This window comes from Musca autumnalis, unplaced genomic scaffold (genome assembly GCF_047663935.1).
Source record: "Musca autumnalis isolate F117 unplaced genomic scaffold, ASM4766393v1 scaffold_1, whole genome shotgun sequence".
NCBI lineage: Eukaryota > Metazoa > Arthropoda > Insecta > Diptera > Muscidae > Musca > Musca autumnalis.
In genome coordinates, this window is record NW_027411644.1 from 280,314,637 (window position 1) to 280,338,578 (window position 23,942).

The 23,942-nt window shown below is 32.8% G+C and overlaps 1 protein-coding gene across 4 annotated transcripts in view; it reads right to left on the reverse strand.

Annotated features, from left to right (window-relative positions):
* Positions 1-23,942, reverse strand: part of grn (GATA binding protein grain) — a 97,535-nt gene that overhangs the window by 66,112 nt on the left and 7,481 nt on the right. For all 4 annotated transcript variants that reach the window (XM_073961355.1, XM_073961358.1, XM_073961357.1 and 1 more), the window contains exon 2: positions 22,543-23,117. In XM_073961355.1, the coding sequence (XP_073817456.1) occupies positions 22,543-22,837 (295 nt within the window). In that variant the 5' untranslated portion in view covers positions 22,838-23,117. The remainder of the gene's footprint in view (positions 1-22,542; positions 23,118-23,942) is intronic.

The window sequence follows — 23,942 nt, forward strand, 5'->3', positions numbered from 1 at the left end:
TGTATTATTAGCTGCAAAATAACCGGCTTTTTTAAATACAGTTCGCACAGTTAAGGCCATAAATTTAAATATAATTGAGAGTGTAGTCAAAGAAGAGAGAAGAGAAAAAGAGAGGGTTAAGTAAAATTAAACAAAAAAATCTTTCAAATAGAAAATCTCTTAAAGTTTGACAGCTAACCGGCAAATGTCTAAGACGCCCTTTTCATGGCAAAGCTGGCTGAATGACTGGTTGGCTGGCTGGCAACGTCATTTTTGTTGCTTTTTCTTCTCAAACACTCAAACTTGGTGTTTGCTGGCATTTCAAAAGGAAATCCTCCAAGACATAAAAACGGGTTGTTGTTACTTGTTTTTGTGATTTCAAAGCGCCTTTTAATTGCCGCCTGGCGCGGTCAGGTTTTTCTTTTTTTTTCAATTTTTAATGGCCATTAGCTTTTCATTTGCTCCATAAGTAGACATTTTAGCTATTTATATACATATATGGTGACAATGACAGTCATTCAAGTCAGCCAGTCAGTCACTCACTCACTCATTCATGCACTTCTCCTTCTCTTGGTTTGGCCACTTATTTGGCGGCATGGCACCAATCACAAAGCATTTTTCCCTATCACAAATGAGTGATTCGAGCGTATGAATGTTTGAGTGATAGACAATATCAGGTCTTTTGTAAAATTCCATGTTAATTATTGCAGACAGCTTAGGACAAGAAAGAAAGAAACAAAAAATATACAGAAAATTAGAAAATGTGGGAAAGTTTTCAAAGGCTTTTTTTTGTTTGATCCAACACTTCAAGTGAGAAGTGATAATTATCATCAAAGAGCATCAGCAGCAGCTGCTGCAGCTAGAAGGCCTTGTGGTATTGATTTTGTAAGGCAAAAACAGATGCTAAAACTAGTTGAAGCCAAAAAGTTATCAGTGCTAAAAAATCTCCAATCCTCTCTCTCTCCCATACCCTTATTTAACTAATGTCTCTACAATGTACAATGTGACAAAATGGAATTAAAATGTCTGTGTGTGTGTGTTGGTTATCATTTGTTTAAAATCTTATTCAAATGAATGTCCTTGTTTGCTATGTATCTCTATGAGTGTGAGTGTGTGAAAAAGAAATGTTTCAAATACAATTGACACAAATTGCAAACCAAAAACAAGCGAGAAAATCTTGATAAGCCATCATTCAAACCTAAATGTAGTATTTCAATTTCCCAAATCATCAACCCCCTACTACCACCACCTATCTAAGCAAACAATTTGCTTAATTGAAATGCTCTAACAGATTGTATAGCTCTTCTAATGGACCACAATCGTCATCATCATCACCCCTTTAGGGGTGTTGAGATTTTTTTTTTGTGTGTTAAAGAAAGGCTTTTTACAAAATTAAATTCTCCAGCCACCGAGCCATTGAAATTGTCAGTCACACCATCACCTAATCTTTACATACAAATCTCTTTATTTACCAATCAAAAAGGATTAATGGCAAAAAGCAACAACAACAAAAAAGAAGAGAACATTAAGAAATTGATAGACAAAAATGTAAAGCATTACATAGTTAAACTTATGTGGCTTATATTTTGCCTTTGTTTTTTTCTTTCTTATCAAATTCACCTGTATCCGCCGCCGGGCCACCAAATTCACTTATCCATCAATCAATCCATCCATCATTCATCAAAATTGTATATCCTTACAAATATCACCTTTTTTCCATTTGACTTAAAGAAATGTGTCTCATTAGATACAGAGACCATGGTTTAATATTCTTAGCCAAAAGGTAAGGTGCACTCACTCACTACTAACTCATCATTTATTCCCCCGTTCATTTGGCCGACAAGCGCCAATTCAGGGATGTAGGGAAGAACACACAATACCTAAATACACCTGCTTTTGTGGATGTGCATTTGGTGGTTGTAGGTGAGTGCAAGGATCCTTTTACAGTGCAGGGTTTTGTTTTGCAGACGGCAAGCTGCAAGTGTAAAATTCATTGTCCCCTAGTGTGAGTGTGTGTTTTTCTTCTTCTTCTTCAAGTTGATTTAGACACGTGCCTTTTCCAGATCATGTGTAAATGTATATCCCGCCAACCACAATAGTGGTGGTGTTGGCCTGCAGCCCTTTTTTAATCCCCCCTTTGACAACTTACAGAAAATACCGACACCTGCTCCACAAATGAATGAATGCAGCAAAGTGACGTATGACTTTGTAGGAACCTGATGAATACAGATGTAGTGGACACCACACATTATTACCGGGGAAAAAAGTCCTCTTAAAGAGCTGCTTTAAAATTCACATAACGGATATTTTGTGTTTATTGTTTTTTGTTAAGACATTTTGACATGCAATGTTATCCCAACGAAAGAAAAGGGAAGGAATGAAAGTGTATGTCATATTTTTTTGCATATTTAAAGGAATAGCGGAATAAAGGTAGTTTTAATAAGGAAATCTTTAGAGAAAAAAATTATTAGAATATTTATTACTTAGCAATTTTGAGTGAGAGAGGGTAAACTTTGTTTGTGAAAAATCTTTTCTGTGAAATCAAAAACAAAAGTTACACTCTTCAAGTAGGTTTTTGACCCAAAAGACCTAAGATTTCATGACACCTGTAAAGGAGAAGATGATGGCAAATTTTGTTGGCAACATTTTTCTTGAGGAACTCAAACGTCTAACTCCATTGCATGACCAGAAAAGGCAAGAATCCGTATAATGCTTAATTTAAAAAATCACACAAAATTCCGAGTACGTAACGTAACGTAGCCTTTTGATCCAAAAGACCTCGACTTTCAAGGTCCATGTAAACGAGAGAATTATAGCTAATTCTTTTGACAACATATTTTCAAGCAACTCAAATGGCTAACTCCACTTTATAACCACCAAAAATAAAAACCCGTAAAATGTTGAAAAAAAATTATGAAAATCCAGAAAAGGTTACGCAAATCATCTACCTCAAACAGACTTCAAAATCCATCGATTTCATGTCCCATGTAAAAGAGAAAATGTAAGAAAGTTCTTTTGGCAACATTTTCGCCAAAGAACTTAAATGTCCAACCCCATTGCATAACCTCCAAAAGTAATTATTTATAAAATGTCTAACTGAAAATATCACCTAAAATTTCGGGTACATATCAAGTATGTTTTTAATCAAATAGACCTTGGATTTCAGGGTCCATGTAAAGGAGAAAATGAAAGAAGATTATCTTGACAACATTTTTACCAAAGAATTCAGACGTCTAACACAATTTCATAACCTGAAAAAAAAACAATCCATAAAAGGTCTAAGTGAAAAAATCACACAAAATTTCGGGTATGTTTCAAGTACGTTTTTGACCTAATAGATCTGGGATTTCAGGTTTTCTGTAAAAGAGAGAAAGAAAAAAGATGCCAGTGGCAACACTTTTGCCAAAGAACTCAAACCTCTAACTCCATTTTATAACCTCCTACGAAACCACACAAAATTTCAAATACGTTTCATGTACGTTTTTCAGCCAAAAGACCTGAAATTTCAAGGGCTATGTTAAAGAGAGAGTTTTTTGAGATTCCTTTGGCATCATGTTTGCCAAAAAACCCAAGCCTACAACTTCACTTTAGACCACCAAAAGTAACAATTCATAAAATGCTCAACTAAAAAAACTATACAAAATTTTGGCTTTATATTGTTCAAATGAGAGAGGGAGATAGTCTGGGGGAAGGGTAAAAGTTTAAAGCACACGCTTATATTTCAAATATTTTATCAGTGCCAAATAATCATTAAAAATTATAAGAGATGGCGTTAAATATGCCACTTCGGAAAGTGTCCTAAAACAAAAACAACAAAAGTTTTGATAATGATCAGCGATATTTTGTTGGATGTTTTTTTCCTCCTGTTTTTGGGTCTGTAACTGAAATGTCTACAAATTTTATGAATGTCTCGACAAGCTAAAACAAGCGAAAAAAGTTAACCAGCATAATTGCTATGCTTCTGCATTGTTGCAATGATCATGATCATTGATCACTGAAATCACATATCGATCAGTTTTGAAAGGGTTTTTTGTCGATACGTTTTTTTTTATTTGCGGCAGCCACCACCACACACAGTTGAAATCATTAAAACTGACATTTTGGCGTGCCATTTTAAACAGTGTTTGTGGCGCAAAAGTAAACGCCTGTACTAACCAAATTTGGGCATTCATCTTTTTGTTCAGTGGACCTAAAGTCCACTGCAAAACTTTTGAACAATGCCCAATGACAAGATGACGCCTACGTGAAGATTTTATGAAATTGTGATGTGCCGAACTGTTTTTTTTTTTTGCTTTTTTGTGATGCTGCTGTTGAATTGAAGATGACCCTTAATGTGGTCCAGAGAAGCGACAGACCGACCACATGCATTGTCTTTGTTGTTTGGGCTATCATATGTCATAAAAATAAATAACTACTGATGTGACATTTATCACAATCGATAAAATGCGAAATCAGACACACCAACCAACCATTCAGCAAAACATACAAAAGATCATCATAACGCTTTCAAGCACACGCGCATTCACTCACTTCTTGGAGTTCCTCAGCTTGGGAATGTTTCTGGAGATGAAGAAAAAATAGCATGTTTTTAATGTTTCTGATTCTGAAGCCTCTGCTGTTGTTGTTCTTGCCAGCCCTTAGTGTTGCAAGAAGCTGCCGTGTAGAAATTCATGAAAATATGCTTCCATATATGACAAATTTTGTTAAGTTGTTGTTGTTGCTGTTGGTGTTCCATACAATTTGCCTTGTCCATCCAACAAAACACACATTGGCTGGGTTTATTGTCGAAGTTGTTGTCTGCAACATGTTATGCATAAATTTTTTGACAATGTCCCCATGTCTTGTTGCTTTTTTGTATATTTTTGTTTGTTTTTTTTTTTTTTTAGAGAGAGGTTATGCCCCTTAAAGTTCAGTTTTTGTTGTGGCCCCTTTTGCCAATATTAAATAGTTTATATTTATCATTTTTGGGGGGACCATTGTTTTGTTGGTTTATGAGCAGTTATATTTTCAATTGCCTTAAACAAACAAAAAGAAATTATGCTAAATAGCCAATGTTTCATATTTCCTGCAGCAGCAGCATCCACAACCTTTTGAGGAGAAAGAGATCCCACACAAGCTGCTGGGGGTTCTGAATTTTTATTTGGAAAAATTATGTTTGTGTTTTTGGCGGCGGCGGCGGCTTTTGCCACAACACTCTCTGTGGCATATTGTTTTGTAACCTTCATACGCATAATTTAGTGGGGACAATAACAACAAGAAGCCAAAGCAGAAGAAGAAGAAGCAGAAAACGTTGTAGCTTAACTAGAATCCTGTTTGTAAAAGCCAACAACTTGCCACCAACATCATAAATGCAAACGTGAGTCCAGGTTTTTTGTTTGGAGTGTTTGACTCTGAAGATACTGTCTCTTTATTGGCTGTTTAGGCTGCTGCTGGTGGGTTTGGGTTGCATGCTGCCAAGGCAGACAAACAGACAGACAGACATACATTTATAGAGACTGAATGTCTGCAAAAGTTCTCAACTATTGACTACTGTTATTGTTGTTGCTGTTGTTGTGGGGTAGCATGCATACATGCAACACATGGTGCTGTTCTTCTTGGCCAGATGATGATGATGCTGCTGATCTTTGCTATGTGAGTTGCCAAGATTATATTGCATGGAGCATGCAATTGCCATCCTGGCCACAATGTTCCTTTAGAACAAAATGAGACTAAAGCTGTTTGCAGCATAACCATTTCTAAGAATATCAAGTTGGTTTGGTTGGCTTCTTCCTCTTTGGTTTTCCACCAAACTTGGCAAAGTAAAAAAAAAATAAGTAAGCAATTCGTAGAAATAGTTAAGGAGCGATAGGATAAGCATGTCTTTGACTTTTGTTAACAATTGATAAAATCAACTTTACAAATACAACATTTAATTTTATTTCATTTGTGATTTCCCTCCCCGCACTCTGCTCTCTCACTCTCACTGTTAGCTCTTTTAATAAGGCAATTTGGTTTTTGTACAAAGATGCCATCGTCCTGTCTGTCCTATCCTGTCATTTCACATATCACATCATATTTTCTCAAATGTTAAGTCATTAATCAAAAAAGGCCTTAGCCAAATGTCACAAGCAACATGGCCAGAAATTTATTGTCACCATACAGTGTGCTTTTTGTTGTTGCTGTTTTCTTTTTCTCAAAGATTTATGGCATTAACGTAGTTAGACCACAAACATAATTTGTTGTATGTTGTGGCAACAATTGCTGACGTTGTTTTTGTTGTTTGTGGCTTCTTTCACATAAAAATACCAAGAAAATTTCTTATTAATTGAAACAATCACATTTCACAATACAACCAATCAATAATGCCACCAGAAGAGAGCTGCAAACAAAACTATGGCTGGTGGTCACCACCAACCAACCGCTTGACTAAACAAACAATGGGCCACGATTTATTTGCAACGCAATGCAAAAGGACAGCCACTGCAACAATATCACCAATGCAACATTCACTCAATTTTTGCCATTTGCTCCCCCCTCTCTCTATCCCTTTTCAAGGGGTTATTGTGTGTCAAAAGGAAAGGGAGCCGGGTATCTAACGCAGCAAGTGGCCTACAAGGCTAAGTGGCTCTGACTGCCTGCCTGGTTGACAATGAATGCAAATGTGACACTGTTCATTAATTTCGACAAACAGCAGTGACATTGTGTGTCCCCATTCCTTTTCGAAAACATATAGGATACCAGCTAACAACAGCAGCAGACCCTTGCCGGCTTCTGTTACATGAATGCCAGCCGTTGCACATAACACCCGCGATTTGTACCCGAAAAAATCCAAACGACAACAGTTGCAGTTACAATCACGGTCAATGTCAGCCATGCAAATGATATATGACGGGTGATTAGGTGAAACTACCTACCTATGGCTATGATTACACCTACCAGTCTGAAGTAGATAATTTTTGCAACAGAAGTTGCAACACATATGTTAAATAGCCAATATTCTTATGAAGTCATAGGCAAATTGCCTTGATTAGTTAGAGATAAGGCACAACAACAACAATGGATAAAAATGGGGTTCATATTTCACGGTGGATACAACAAAAACAACAACAACCAATATTTCTGGTAATAGTAAATATTTGGACAGGGAATAATTATTTTGAAATGAAAAATTATAAATTTTCCATGAGGCCTTTAAACACATATGTACATAGTTTGGAAAATTCTATGAGGGAAGTTTGGGTAGCAAAGAGCTAAAAAAATGTGTTCAATATTTTCACACTCCATATAAAGTTTCAAATGCCCATAGTCAAAACCCAAATCGTAATTCCAAGTTAGATAAAAAAAAATATGATTGAAATTTAAGATATCATCGGGTTTTTTTAGTCTATGTGTGGGAGGTTACTAGAAGGAACTAGATCGTTGGTTTGTTTGAGAAAAATGTGGCCAAGAGGGAGCTCTAAGTTTCTCTCCTTTATATGGAACTTGTAATCTAAGGTATTCAATCTCAAAATCGTAATACAAATTAAATAATCCCCTCAAAAATAGGATCCAAATTTAAGGTAAAATTTAATTTTTATTTTTATGTATCTGTGGAGTTATTGAAAGGAATTAGGCACTTGGGACCTTTAAGAAAAAATTTGCCAAGAGGATGCTCTATGTTTCTCTCTTTTACCTGAAAAATGTAATCCGAGGTATTCAATCTTAAAATCGTAGTTCAAATTAAGTAATCCATGTAAGAATATGAACGAAATTTAACATAAAATTTAATTTTTATTTTAAACTATCTGTGGGGAATGAACTAGGTCGTTGCGTCCTTTGAAAAAAATGTTGCCAAGAGGATCCTCTAGGTTTCATTCTTTTATCAGGAACTTGTAATCAAAGGTATGCAATCTCAAAATCGTAATACAAATTAAATAATCCCTTAAAAAATATGATTAAAATTTAACATATCTTTAAATTTGATATTCTACTATTTGTGGTGTTAGAGGTCAATTGAGACCTGTGGGAAAAAATGTTGCCAAGAGGAAGCTCAATATTTCTCTCTTTGATCACGAACTTGTAGTCCAAGGTATTCAATTCTAAAATCGTAATACAAATTAAGTAATCGTTTCAAAAATATGATTAAAATTTATCATAAATTTCAATTTGATATTCAACTATTTTTGGGGTTATTGAAAGGAACTAGACACTTGGGAACTTTGCGAAAATTGTTGCCAAGAGGGAACTCTATGCTTCTCTCTTTTACTTCGAACTTGTAATAAAATGTATTCAAGTACAAATGCACAATTCAAGGGGAGAATTCTATTGAAAAATATTGTTGTAATTGAATATATCCTGCATTATGATATTCTTTCATTTGTGGTGTTATCCAATCGAAATAGACACTCGAGTCCTTCGGAAAAAATGTTGTCAGGAGGATCCTCTATACATCTCTCTTTAATCTGAAACTTGTAAGCTACGGTTTTATCTCCCAAAGAAGCAACTGAAATTGTTGAATGTTTTTATTTTACATCTAAAATATTTTTCCTTATCCATCCTAATTTGTGTCAGGTGACTTTAGGCGTAAAGCACTTATATAATGTGTCCAAGTCCAATTACAAAAATGTAGGGAGAAGGATAGCCAATATTTCTTTCTTTAATATTGAACTTGTATGTGTTCACATTAAATTTCAAAATATTATTTAAAATGCAAAAATTATTTACACAAAAATGAGAATAATTCAAAATGCCATTAATACATTTGCCGAACAGATTTCTATATAACTATTTGAGCTGAGTTGTTGGGTGCTTGAGCAAGAAAGTTTCCTACAAGGGTCTTAGAGCTTTTGTTCTTTAGCACGGTTCGCCTTAATGATCAGCTTATATGACAAAATGCGATTTTAGCAAACAGACAATGCATATTTAAACAACTTTTTAGGTATTTCCTTGTTCCGTTATTTTTAAGGCTAACAAAGGGAGTTAGACATTTGAGTACTTTGGCAGAAATGTTGCCAAGAAAAGCATCTACAATACCCTCATTTACATGAAGCATGTACTCCAATGCATTAGACCTGAAAAATTCACATATTTTTTATTTTAATTTTTTTTTCAAAAATAGTATTTTTTATCTTTATTTTTTTGGGCGAAAATATGGAGGGTCATGGAGTTACAAATGTAGTTAAATTCATTTACAAAAATGTTTTGGGAAGGTTCCCCAATATAGTCCTCTTTAATAAAGAGCTTCTTTGTTTTCAGTTTCAATCAAAATGTATTTGAAATTGACTAACCTATCGCAAAAATTGTGAATGACCTTAAAATACACCACTCCCCAGTCCAATTATCCCTCAAACTTATTCCTTACTCTCTCAAGATTGTATGTATTTAAGACTTTGGGGAATTCGCCTTGGAAAGGATATTACTGGTACCCCACTTCTGTTACATATGTCTACATATTTCTAACAGTAGAACAGTTAACTAAATAGTCACTTTACATTAAATCAATTCTTATCACATTTTATTAAAATTAAACTGCTGATTTGGTCATCTAAAATACTCATTTATAAGAAGAGAAACAAAAAAACGAACTTTTATCCCAACACTTTCTTATAGCGAGTGTTCAAAACTTTATGACAAGTGCGTGTTGACCCGCTTTTATGATATTTGAATTGAATTAACCCTTAAATAAATTAAGTAAACAACAACAAAATGCGAGAATGTTGCACCCGTCAAACAGCAGCAGGCAGGCAGGCATTAAAGATACTTGCATAAACTTAGCCGATTGCGTGAGTTGTCATTCAAGAAGATTGAAAGCCCAGCAATGGGCCAGAAATATGAACACGTTTTAAGATTCGTTTCCTTTAAAAAAAAAAAACCAACTAGAACTCACACATAAACACTCTAGAAATATTATATACACCTATTTTTTATTCAGTCTCAACTTTTTTCCACAAATTTATCAGCTAACAACTGTCATTACAATGACAACATTTGTATTAATATCTGTTTAAAATGCTTTAAAATATTAAGTTAACACATTTTGTACTACCAATAATTTTTCATGGCCATTGTTTTAGGGCAAAAAAAAAACTAACCGAGTGTTACTGATATGATACTTTGTTATAGAAAAACAAAAACTATCTTTGGCGCTGATTGTAATATGCCCTTATTGTGTCTTATCTAAATCTAGGAGATGGTTTCTTTAGTGTGTCTGAGAGTGTTCTTTCCTTGGAACAAGGCCTAGACCTTAACTAGACGAGGCAAAACCGAATACCAAGTGAGTACATTAAAGTGGTGTGAATTACAATTTTCGAAAAAAACCAAATCATTTAAAAGGAACTCCTTAATGCCAGCATCTGCCAAAGTAACCACAAGAACTGCAAAAAGACCAAGAAAAATAACAAAACAAACCCGTGAAGTTAGGAGTCTTACATGTACGAGTACGTTTTTTTGCTGGTGATGTTGCATGCAACATTGCAAATGTCAACACTGCAATGGAGCATGGCAAGGGAAGTGCAAGTAAGCCAACAGCAAGCCATAGACCTCAACAAATCACCAGCTATGTGGGTTTGTTGTTTGGTGGCTGGTTAGGACAACACAAAAAACACATACATACATATATGTGTAGGAAAATTGCATATACTGCTGTTGTTGTTGTTGTCGTATTTATTTAAAATGACAACTTTTTTTACCATGCCACAAGATTTTTCTTTTTCGCCATTTTGAAATTGCTTTTAGATTTTCTAAAGAAAGCAGGTTTGGTTTAATTTTCTTGGAAAAAACAACAGCTTACAAGCTTTTCATAACTATGTATTGCGAATCAGGGTAATATGTTGTCTTGTTGTTGTTGCGTTCTTGCATTTATCTCAATAGGCCTTTAAATGGCTTATGTTGTGCATACAAATCAGTTACTGCCTCTAATCTTTTTTGCAAATGTAAAAAAAGTTGCTAATAACAATATTCCAGTCATTGGTGCTGCTGTCATGTCTTTTTTGTGCGAGGGAAAGGTGGGGTAGGTGTGAAGGAATTCTCCTCAAGGTGTTACCATTGGACATTCAGTTAACACTTTGAATGTGTCACAAAATTATGACATATGCATTTTGATGTGGCACTTTGAGGGAGGCGGTGTTTGACATTGGGGCATGTAAATATTGGTAAGACCTTTTGCAAGATATTTTTCAAGGCCAAAATGCCGAGTTCCCCTTTAGCCCAAAGGGTGAATAAGTAACAATTTTCTCCAAATGAAGTGAATTTTTTAAGGTTAATTTCTATTATTGTTTGTTTTGCTGGGTGAAGACTTTGAGCTAGGTCTTTGGATACTTTGGAAAAAGTGTCCACTAAAGTCTCCTCTATATTTGCTTCTCAGTAGAGTTGTGCCAAAGGAACTATATGAAACTATCTAGTTCATTTGGTGGTTCCAGTGGACCACATTTTTTCTTTGAACCAACTGCGTATACTTAATATCACAGTTATATTTCATGAGGTTACTCATACGTTTTGGAACTAGAAAATAACTTATCAAGTTTTTATTTTATTTTGTCGGATGATTTTTGGTTTGGTAAAATTTCGGACGGTGTTAGAGCTAGGTCTTTGGATACTCTAAGAAAAATTTTTATTTAAGTCCCCTCTATATTTCTTTCTAGGACAAAACAAATCTTTAAAATCTCCATGTAGGGTAAAAAGCCGAAAAATGAATCAAATATATTTTCTTATAAAATGTGAAAAATGTTTCTTTTCTTTTCTCAGAAAGTTTTGGCATTGAAAAATTTGGGATGGTGTTTGAGTTAGGACCTTGGGTAATTTGAATAAAATGTTTGTTAAAGTCTCTTCTATATTTTCTTCTCAGATGGAAAAAATCTTTAAAAGCTTCTTGTGGGTTAAAAGGTGGGGAAAGGGATAAAATATATTTTTTCCATTTTATTTATTTTTTAATATTATACTTCGTCATTTTTAAGATCGCAGAATTTCGGATGGTGTTGGAGCTAGGTATTTGGACACTTAAGGAAAAATGTCTGTGGAAGTGTCTTCTATATTTTCTTCTCAGACAGAAAAAATCTTTAAAAGCTTCTTGTGAGTCAAAATGTGGGAAAAGGGATAAAATATATTTTTTCCATTTTTTTATTTTTTTAATATTATACTTCGTCATTTTTGAGATCACAGAATTTCGGATGGTGTTGGAGCTGGGTATTTGGACACTTAAGGAAAAATGTCTGTGAAAGTGTCTTCTATATTTTCTTCTCAGACAGAAAAAATCTTTAAAAGCTTCTTGTGAGTCAAAATGTGGGAAAAGGGATAAAATATATTTTTTCTATTTTATTTATTTTTTAATATTTTATATTTTCAGATGGTTTTTTAGATCGCAGAATTTCGGATGGTGTTGGAGTTAGGTCTTTAGATACTTAAGGAAAAATGTCTATGGAAGTCTATTTTATATTTTCTTCTCAGCCAAAAAAAAAAAAATTTAAAAGCTTCTTGTGGGTCAAAATGTGGAAAAGGGAAAAATATTTTTTTCTATTTTTATTCATTTTTTCATATTTTATATTTTTATAGGGTTTTTTAGATCGCAGAATTTCGGATGGTGTTGGAGCTAGATTTTAGGGTGTTTAAGAAAAAAAGACTATTGAAGTCTCTTCTATATTTTCTTCTCTGAAAGAAAAAATCTTTAAAAGCTTCTTGTGGGGTCAAAATGTGGGAAATGGGAAAAATATATATTTTTTCTATTTTATTTATTTTTTATATTATTTTCTTAGAGTGTTTTAGGATCGTAAAATTTCGCATGGTGTTGGAGCTAGGTCTTTGGGCACTTAGGGAAAATGTCTATTAAAGTCTCCCCTAAATATTTAACTTTCTGGCAGAAAAATCTTTAAAACCTTCATGTTGGTCGAAATGTGGGAAAAGGGGATAAAATATAAAATTTCTTATAAAATATGAACATTTTCCTTATTTTTGTCAAAGGGTTTTGGGGGTCGAAACGTTTGAAATTCGACAAAAAGTTTTCTTGAGATGTCCCCTATATTTCAGGCTCAGACATGTTACAGGGATATGCAACCAATAAGGTCCAAAAACAGAGGTTTCCATGTAATCCCAAAAAAAAAATTCCTAAAAAATAAAAAAACTCCTTCAAATTATGTTTGAAATATGCAAATGTGTAGTTGTTGTTGTCATGTTCCAAAGCTGCGGCGTTGTGTAAAATGATTTGTTGTTGTTGCATTTTTGTTATTTTATTATTTTTTTCTTATTTTACTCTTTTGTTTGGTTGACGAAAACTTAACGCAAGTGGCGGTAAAACATCAAAAACTCCGAATTGCTGGGAAGACACCTTTCGGTACAATAAAAAAATTTCGCTTGTTGTTGTTATTGCGGAATTTTTTTTTTGTATTTAATGCGATTCTTAACGATATTTTGCTTTCCGTATGGAATGAATGCAAAATAGCTTTAGCTTAGCTCAAAGCTGGGCTGTGCTGGGTTTTCGTTTTGCTGTGTTGTTGTGTGGTGATGGGCACACGAGCAGCAATTCAGCCGCGGAGCACGTTCAAGAACCAAAGCGATTACTAAGAAAATTTTTGCTATATAAAAATAAAGAACGAACGATACAATGACAACAAAACATACATCCGTACATACATTGAGTAAATTTAGTTACATTACATTTAACTAAACAATCTTGATGATGATGACGATCGTGATCATGTTGAGAATGATGATGTTGATGATGAACAACAGTAGAGAATTTCTTCAAAGTCATTGTTGTTCAAAGCAGGAATAGATGGTTAAAGCCACCACTCTTAAAGTTTTAATTACACATAATGTCAACAACAAGAAATCACGTGTTTGCGACAACTATAAAAACAGCAACAACAACAACAGCAAACGAAGGCAAGAACATTCTGTCATTCTTTATATGTCGGTTTGGAAGTATGTTCAAGTCACATATTCAACTTTCTGCAAATGTTATAAGAAAGAGTAAAAGGAACACTTGCCGCTTTGGCTAATTCTATGGCAATATCCACAACAACACCAACCATATTGTTGTACATTTCCATGATAGCGAATAAAAAACAAACGAAAAGAAAAACGTATCGTGTGTTGTTGCAACATGTTGAAATTGAAATAATTATGTCATTTAATTACGCAGACAGCTTAGCTCCATCGCGATCTATGTATGTAACTGGTCGCTCGAACACAATACTAGGCATCTAAAAGAGTTGATGCCTTAAACTGTCAACGCATCTACTGGAAAGATGTCCATAACACACAACATGCCACATGTGACTCAAGAGTGCTTGCTGCAAGTGAGTGGAGTAGAGGAAAAAAAAACAACCAAGGCCTGCAACTGCTACCGCCACAACTTGTTTGATTTTTATTAAATGTAAAATAAGCATTTAAATTGCTTATTTCTTCCTCTTCATTCTTTTTTGAGTAGAACAATGAAGAAATGCCGCCAAAGTAGCTGCAGGCCTAAAATGTGCCCCAACTAATTAAAATATCGCACTCTGCCGGCCATATAGTAGTAGTTGAAGAAGAATTGAAATTGAAACTGCCATCATCAGCTGGAACTTGCAATGAATTATATTCCTCTTCTTATGAATGACCAGCAACAAATATATAAGGAGAGGGTGGGTGGAAACAACAGCCACAAACAGATTGCCACCATGTATTGTGTTGGCATATTTGTCAATTATAAGAAAAGTCAGGCCCACCACAAAACCAAATGAGTCTGACACACACACAGACAGACACTCATGGGCAATCTTCCTCATCTCGAGCTGTGATCTAAGATCAGCAAATGTAGCAATGTGGATCGTATGATTCCTTGGGACAGATGTATAACTTGTGGTTTTTTTGCTCTTTGCAAATGTGTGCGGAGGAGAATTTCCAAGAATTTGGGTCATAATTAATGTTGCATGATTTCAAGACATTTTAATCAAAATGAACACTATGTAGCTAGCCTTACTTACTACTACTACAAGTCGACAACAGCAATGTAAAATTGCAAGTCAACGACGGCAGGCCTCCAAAACCAACCATTCCTCCCATTCATGGTTGTTGTTTTCGTTACACACATTTGATGTGTTATGAATTGCTAATGCCTGGTCATATGCAAAAAAACTAAGCAACAAAAGACATCATTGTCAATTGGGGTAGGCAAAAGGGAAAGGGAGGGGAAGTGCGGACAAGAGTCAGGCCACCAACGCTTCTTATTTTCTTTGCTGCTCTAAAGTGGAAATGTGTTAATCACAAACTGAAAGCTAAATTATAAGGAATTGTTCTCAACTAATGGGGCCTAACAATCGAGTGTAATTGAAATAACAAAACAAGTTTGTTGTTTCAACAAAAAAAGTTAATTGATATGAGGAAGCATAATTAACAAAAATTTTTTTTCTTATAACTGTAATTAGAGAGAGGAGGAGGAATGATTTTTAAAGAAATTCGATTTGTTAAAACTTAATCAATTGCTTTCCTTTCCAATACCGTCATTGCATAATTTGGTCCTTCGAAGCAATTGGTAGCAACGAGAGAAAGAGTGAGAACTAACCAATTAGCTCTTTTTAGTTTCTGTTGCTTTAAGAGTTCATCACAAAATGGGAAACAATTTAGTTACAAATATGGCCTAGAAATCGAGTAGCAAACATAACAAAAACATTTGTTGAATTGATGAAAAGTTTAATTAATATAAGAAAGCACAATTTTTAATTATTGAGAATAAATTATTTAGAAGAATTAGAAGAATAATAATTTAGAAGGAAAGAAAAAATCACTTAGATAACTGGTAAATTATATTAAATATCTAAAGTCATTTTATAATGTCGTTCATTTGGTCCTACGAATCAATTAGCAGGAGAGATAAAGAGTGCAAATCAAACCATCAGCAGTACTTCTTGTCTGTAAATTGAAGAGATCAGCTCAAAAGGGGAAAAATGTACAAAAATTCCAGTGCTAATATAGGCTAGTAATCGAAATAATAAATAACAAAAAAATTGTTGAATTGATGAAAAGTTTAATTGATGTCAAAAACACTATTTTATATTTTTATTAAAAATAAGTGAAATGTGGAAAAGAGAGGGGCAAAATTTAACATTTTAAATAAAATAACTTTCATGAAGACTTTAGTAATAGTTTTCCACGCAAAATAAGTGATGATTTTGCGACTTAATTTTGGTCCTTCGAGGCATGTAATTTAAAACAAAAGCAAGTGAGAACTATGAAAACAACACTTTTCTTTTTCTTTTCAATGAAACACAACCTGAAGAAAGTATTGAGAATGGTTCATAATAGTGGGCCTGACTTTTCTTATAACAACCTAGTTATTAAATTAACAAATATATTTGTTGTATTGACAAAAAATTTAATTGATATAAAGAAGAAGATTTTGCCATAATGAGATTGGGAATAAGTTAAGAAGACATTATAGGGAATCGTTGATGAATAGTAGGAGCTAATAATCTAGTTATAGAATTAATAAATATATTTGTTGTAGGAACAAAAATTTTAATTGATATACAGAAGAACATTTTACAATTATGAAATTGGGCATAAGCTTCGAATATTAAAAAGGGATGGAGGAAGAGAAAAAACATTTAAGAAGACACTATTTTCTGGCTGAATTAATTCCTGGCAAATTAAATAGTTAAGGCCTGCGTACATAAGCTGCCTTGCCTGATTGCCTTGCTTTCCTGCTTCATTTCTGACATAATACAAATAAAAGAATAAAGAAGGCCGAGCAAATTTCGAACTGGGTTGCCCTTTTCTTTTTTATTCTTTTATCAGAAGCAAGCAAGGTAAGCAGGCAAGGTAGCTTATGTACTCACCCCTTTACCTTGCCGCCTAATGTTGGTCCTTCGAAGTAAATTTCTTCGAATAGAAGTAAATTTCTTCGAAGCTTATCTAGCAACGCTTCCATATTTCATGTAAATGAAGTGGAACTGAGTTGAAACCAACCTCAAAATTTAAAAAAGTAGTGTTTCCAACTTATAGAGTTCAACAATCAAGTATTTGCAGTAACAAAAACATTTATTGTCCTAACAAACAATTTAATTGATATAACGAACAAAATATTCAGATTTTTGAGTATAAGTACGATTTTAAAAGATGATGTAATGGAGTTTATTTTTCACAAAAATCTCTCAAATGATTCCTGGCAAATGAAGAGAGTGATCGACGCTTAAAGTTGGTCCTACGAATCAATTAGAGAAAAGCGAGATGTGAGAGAGCTGCATGATTTTGTGGGCATTGAATTTACACTTAAAATTGGTTTTTCAGAGTAAATGGTAAACCATAGGAGAGAAAGAGAGAGGAAAACAAAGTGTATGCAGAAAATAAAGGGAGGTAGTAAAATTTTTCAGAGGACTGTGGCCAATTAATTGACTGAATTGGCACCAAAATTTGGGGTTTCGAAACAAATGCTTTCCAGTGGCAGAAAAAAAGGAAGGAGAAGGAATGTTTAAGGACAAAAGGGGAGGTATGAGGTCTAATTCGTCTCTGAGGAATTCATATATAAGAACGAACTTTATTCCTGACAACAAAGAAAAGTAAACTAAAAAATGTTTAATTTCATGTGAATCGCACCAATCATGAATAGATTATGTAGGATTCCTAGAATGTATGAAAAGGTTCCTATTTGATATTGAATTTAAGGAATTTATTCGTTTAAATAATGAATTCAATGCTCATATTTGATATACAAATTTCATACCAGGGGCTGGATTCTTGTTCTATGAAAATTTTAAATGAAAAATATTTCCTTTTAATTTTGTTCATTTGACCGTTTTTTCCTTTATAAAAGTTTTCATTTCAATTTTTCATAGAACAAGAATTGAGCCCCGGAAGTGGGGCTCAATTCTAGTTCTATGAGAATTTAAAATTAATATTTCTATAAAGGAAATAAATGTCAAATGAAAAATTGTATAAAGAAACTAATTTTCATTTTTTCAAAATATTATAGAACAAGAATTCCTAAACATTATGAAAAGTTTCCTATATGATATTCCATTCTAGGAACATATTCTTACATTTAATGAAATTTTCATAATTTATATCGAAACTAAAAAACAAAATAAAATTTGGATAAAAATATTTAATCTTGTGTTTTCTTGTCAGATTAAATTCCAGCTATCCTTTGCTTTCTCAACTTCCTTATTAGAAATTAATTATGAATATACATATGTTAAAAAATGGAAAAAACGATTGTGGAAACTATGAACATTTTCTTATATTGCAAGAATCGAACAATAAAATTATGAATAATATTCCTCTACCTTTATCAATCATTTGCGACCTTCCGCATATAGAAATAACTTAAAGATGATACTATAAAACTTTGATCCTGAAAACTAAGAACATTTTTCTCATTGAACAAAAGTAGGAACTGTTTTTTATACGCAATGAAATGCTGAGATTTTATGAAGAAACTTCGCACGCAAATTTTATGACACCTTTGCTACCTTCCACCTATAAAAGGAAGGACAATTAAGAAAATTTGTATTTCATTGAAGAAAATTATGAACAGTTTCTTATAATCAATGAAATGCTGAGATTCTATGAACAAATTTCACATGCAAATTTGGCTCAATCATGCAAAGGTAATAATAACTTATCTTAAAAATTGGGATTTTGTCGGCATTGCGGACAATAGTTCGTTTTCCTCTGCCTCCCCAAATGTAAGAACACTTGAAGATCAAAACCTAGAACTTTGTTTCTATAATTAAAGAACGGTTTCATGAAAACTAAGAACATTTAAATGAAAAGCATAAAAATGAAAAAGCATATTAAACGAAAAGCTGACACATTATGAAATCTACAAACAAATTTGGATAAATCAGGCCAAGATCCAGACAATCAATCATTTTTAAACAAAGACAAGAAGGGGATGATAATTTAGAACTTTGTTCCTGAAAATTAAGTACTGTTTCATATAATCAATGAAATGTGGCGATTTTAAGAACAAACTTCACAAATTTGGCTTAATTATGCAGACAATGATCAATAATCTGGAAACTTGAGCTTGTCAAACAGTGCATGCCTTTACGAATTTCTTGTTGACTTCCAGATATCAAAACTAAGAAAATATGTACAACAGAACTTTTTTCCTGAAAACTATGAACAATTTCCTATATTCTTCAAATTTAAGAACAACTTTTGCTCATTAAATGCAATGTTGATGTGCAAACAAGCTTTAATCTGACCCAGATCATGGCCAAGATGATCAATAATATTTAATCTTGTTGTTTCTGTCAGCATTTACAGATGACAGCTTAACTGGCAGTTTTGCTGCCAGCATTCCTTTGCCTTCCTTCCTTTACATTCGCCCCAAAAAAAGATCTTAAAGATGTATAACAGATTTGATTGAAATTTTTGACATTTGTTAAGCTTTCAATCAAAATATGGTAAATAAAAAAACAGTCTCACCAAAATGACATTTGCAGACTAATGAATTTTAAAATCTTAATTTGTTTAAAGAAAACACACAGCCATCGATGGTTGGCAAAGCTTACTCACTTGTTGGCATATGTTTCGGGCTTTTTTGCTTTTCAGTTTTGCTTTTTTTGCAGACACTATGTCTGACAGTCACTTGATTTTGGGTTTTCTGGAGTTACAAAGCAAAAATTGAATTTCATCCATATATAAATGGATATTATTTATTGTTGTTGCTGTTGTTGTTATTTTGAGATGCCACAATAGCAATTTGAATGATCGTTTTATAATATATGTCTGTTGAGCTGCCGCCGCTTTGAATTGTCTTTCATTGGAAATTGATATTGGCTGGTTGGCTTACTGCCTTGCCGGCTGGATGGTTGGATTGCCGACTTTGCTTTGGCTGTTTGCTTGACGTATGGATCGCATGAATGAATTACAATCGAAATTGAATTCAATAACGCTTTCTTTTCATCTTGCTGGCTGGCTAGCAAGTAACAGAAGTGAGTGAATGAATGACTGCCAGTCATACATAGCCCATACGATTTTTGGGAGGCCGCATGAATTAAACATTATGTTGCCCCGTTTTGCCAGCGCTGCGAAACATAAGCGTTTAAGCGTTAATATGTATGAATAATTGAATATTGTCCAATCTCTGGTGGTCGAGAGAGAGGGTACCCTTTTTGAAACTATGCGCTTCAATGCTTGGAAAATATTTCGCATATTGGAAAACAATCACTGTGGCATTTCAATGATGCATAACATCAGGTTTTGTTTTTTGTGGGACAATGCATCCATTTCCAATATATTGGCAATTTAAACAGAGTTTTTTTGGCAAAGTGTCAATGGGGAGTTGACCAGGAAATGGAAATTGAATTAAGGGAGAAAATTGTATGAATGATTATGCCAATATGGGGGGTAATAAGAAGGATATATGAATAATATTGCAAGGGAGAAGTTTTCCCCATTAAAACACAATTATGAATTTTGCCATAAATTATAGGAAAAAGTTCCTAATATTTATTAACAAATGCATAAATGCAAATACCTTTATTTAAAAGGAAATACCTTTTGGACGAAGAACAGTTGTTGTGAGAATTCATTCTGTAGAAGGTGGGAATTTTGCCATAAATTATTGGAAATTGTTCCTAATATCTATGAACAAGTATATAAAAATTTAATACACATCTTTGACATGAACAAACTGTCAGGAAAATTAAAAAAATATAAATTAAATCATGTATTATTTCATAAATTATTAAAAAAATTAATCAAATTTATGAACAAATACCTAAAATGCTAATACGGTTCATAATTGGAAGGAAAACATTCATAATTTGTAAAAATGTTAGGAAAAACTTGTTCTAGGCCCCGAAAAAGAGTCCATATAAACCCCATTAGGAGGAAAATCCAACAAATGAAGAAAAAGTGAAAATATGAACTTCAAACAATAAAGGAGGACCAGAAGAACTTTGAACTCAAAAAAATTAAAAAAAAAACAAAACTAAACTAAATAAAATCCATAGCTGACATTTATTGTGAGGGTGTTATTCTTTACTTGTCTATTATGACTGGCGTTAATATTTATTTCTTTTCTTCTTCTTCGTTTTCATTGCTTTGGATTTTGGTTCAATTTTCGTTCAGTTTCTTGGCCTTTATTGTTTGGCTACGATGATGATGATGTTTGTAACAAATTCATTATTCGTTAACAATGTGGTTATTCTGTTGTAAAAAAAAAACCCCGTCCGTCCGTCTGTCCATTTCGTTGTTTAAGTTTTGTGGCAGCAGCGGGGTGGTGAATATGATAGACGTACCAACCAGCCAACCAACCACACGTCAATCACTCACGCACCATTTTGACAATTGAATGAGAATTGTAAATAATGTGCAGAAGAGAGAGGGAGTATGGGAAGGAGAAGTGTTAGTGAGCTTTTGGGCCACAAATAGATTTGGGTTTTGAGGCAAAAAAGGTGAAGAACAAACAACAGAAAAATATTTAATAAAGGGAATGTCTTAAAGAAATTTAGTTTTAGGAAATTAGGGAGGTGCTATTAAAGTTCCGTGTCAAAATATATTTTTTTTTTTTTTTGATTCGCTATTGTGAATGAAAATAAAAAATTTTTGAATAATGAAATTTCTCTAAAGAGATTTTTTTGTTTAAAATAATTTATTTTTTTGATTTATTTAATTTAAAAAAATTATTTTAAAATCGAAGAATTTTTTTAAAATTCCCTAAAACGAAAATTTCCCTTTATGGGAAATTTTTATTTATGCTCCGACATTGAAAATTCGTTGATATTTGAGCAAGTTTTTGTCAATATTTATCATTTTCATTGAAAAGAAAAATTTCCCTAAAAATATCCCAAAAAGGAAATTTTTAGTTTTTGCTTTTAATTGATTTAATTTTTTATGTAGAATCTAAAAATGAAAAAAGTTTGTTAAAATTCCCTAAAACAAAAATTTCCCTTGTTGGGATATTTTTATTTATGCTCCAAAATTGAAAATTCTTTGACATTTGAGCAAGTTTTTGCCAAAATATATCATTTTCATTGAAAAGAAAAATTACCCTAAAAATATCCAAAAAGGGACATTATTAGTTTTTGGTTTTAATTGATTTGAATTTTAATTTAGAATCTAAAAATCAAGAAAATTTGTTAAAATTCCTTAAAACAAAAATTTCCTTTGTTGGGAAATTTTTATTTATGCTCGAAAATTGAAAATTCTTCGACATTTAGAAAAGTTGCTCCCAAAAATATTGATTTTGATTAAAAACAAAAAATATCCCTGAAGTCTTCTGTTTATTACGGGTTCAAAATTTGAATTTTTGATTTTAATACATTTAAATTAAAAATCACTAAAACAGAAAATTCTCTTAATGGGAAATTTGTATTTCTGCTCCAAAATTGAAAATTAATTAATATTTGGGAATACCACACAAAAATATTGATTTCAAAAAAAACAAAAAATTAAAATATTCCAAACGGAAAATTTTAGTTTTTGGTGCAAAATTTTATTATTTAATAATTATTTCAAAAATGTTTGTTCATCGAAATTTTATGTGATTAAATTATTTCATTGAAATAAATTTCCCCTATTTTTTAATTACAAAAATGTCATGTCATGAATATAATTTTAAAAATAATATTATTTTAAATGTTTATTTTAATTAAAAAAATATATTTTTAATATTTCACTTACCATGTTGATGATAGCTGGGATAATATCTGCGATGATGACCATTACTTTCTAGGGCATAAAATGCGCCCATATCGGAGGTATCCAAGCCGAGACCGCTGGAGGCGCCAGCACCAGCGCTGCCACCCAAACCCATGCTGCCGCCGGCTGTGGAACCCAAACCGGCCGATAGGCCATGGTGTCCCAAACCGCCTGCCGATGAGCCAAGGCCATTTGTTTGTGGCGAACCACCACCCACAAGGCGGGGATTGTCATACCAGCTGCGCGCAGCAGCTTCGGCTGTAGAGGTCATATCCATATCGAGTATAATTTTGAAGCTTTTTTATTGGTTAACTGCTAACGGCGATTTGTTGTTGTTGTTGTGGATAAGGTAATATTTTAAAGTCTTGTTGTTGTTGTTGTTTTCACAGATGTTTGTTGTTTCTTAATTTGTATTTATTCGATTTTATTTTAGTAGGTTTTTTGTTTTGTTGTTTGTTACTTTTTCACTTTATGTGCGGTTTCTTTTATATCAATTTTTTTGTTTTTACCTCATAATTTGCTTGTTCATTTTTTTGTTTGGTTATTTTGTTTATTAGCTGTTGACAAGTAAAAGAAAATCAATAAATTTTCTGCAAAATTCGGTTTGCTTTGATATTTAAAGTCGAGATTGGAATTGAAATTGTTGTCTTCGTTGGATGAGTAATCCAAGTGAAATCAATACAACCCAGAACAATTGTTACCAAAATAAGGAAAAATCGAAATTATAAACGAAGTGATAACATTGATGATTGTTATCGATAACAATCGAAAACAGTTTATTGTCGTATCTTTTTGGGTATTTTGAGGTAAATGAGGAACAAGTATTCAAAAACTTCCTACTTAGTTCTAATTATCCAATACTAAAACCAACAGGAATTTGTATTTGAAATTTTTATCGATAACTCGATTATACAACATTTATCAAATTAAGTATTAAAGCTATAAAAAAATAATTGTTTCTATTTTTTACCAAATATTTTTATTTCACTATTTAAAACCCCAAAAAATATGTATTTGATATATTTAACTTCCTACTTAGTTCTAATTATCCATTTTCAATACTAAAAACAACAGGAATTTGTATTTGAAATTTGTATCGATAAGTCGATTACACAAATTTATCAAATTAACTATAAAAACTATAGAAAAAATATTTTTGTTGTCTACTTTTTAGCAAATATTTTTATTTCACTATTTAAAACCCCAAAAATATGTATTTGAGATTTTTATCTGTTTGTCGATAACTTGATAATCCAATTTTATGACATAATCCCTTCTATTTTTGAAATATTGTAGTGATGTCAAGAAAAAACTAGTGTGGGAAGCCTTTTAATAAATTTAAACATTCTTATTTCACTATCTCCAACCCCAAAAATAATGGA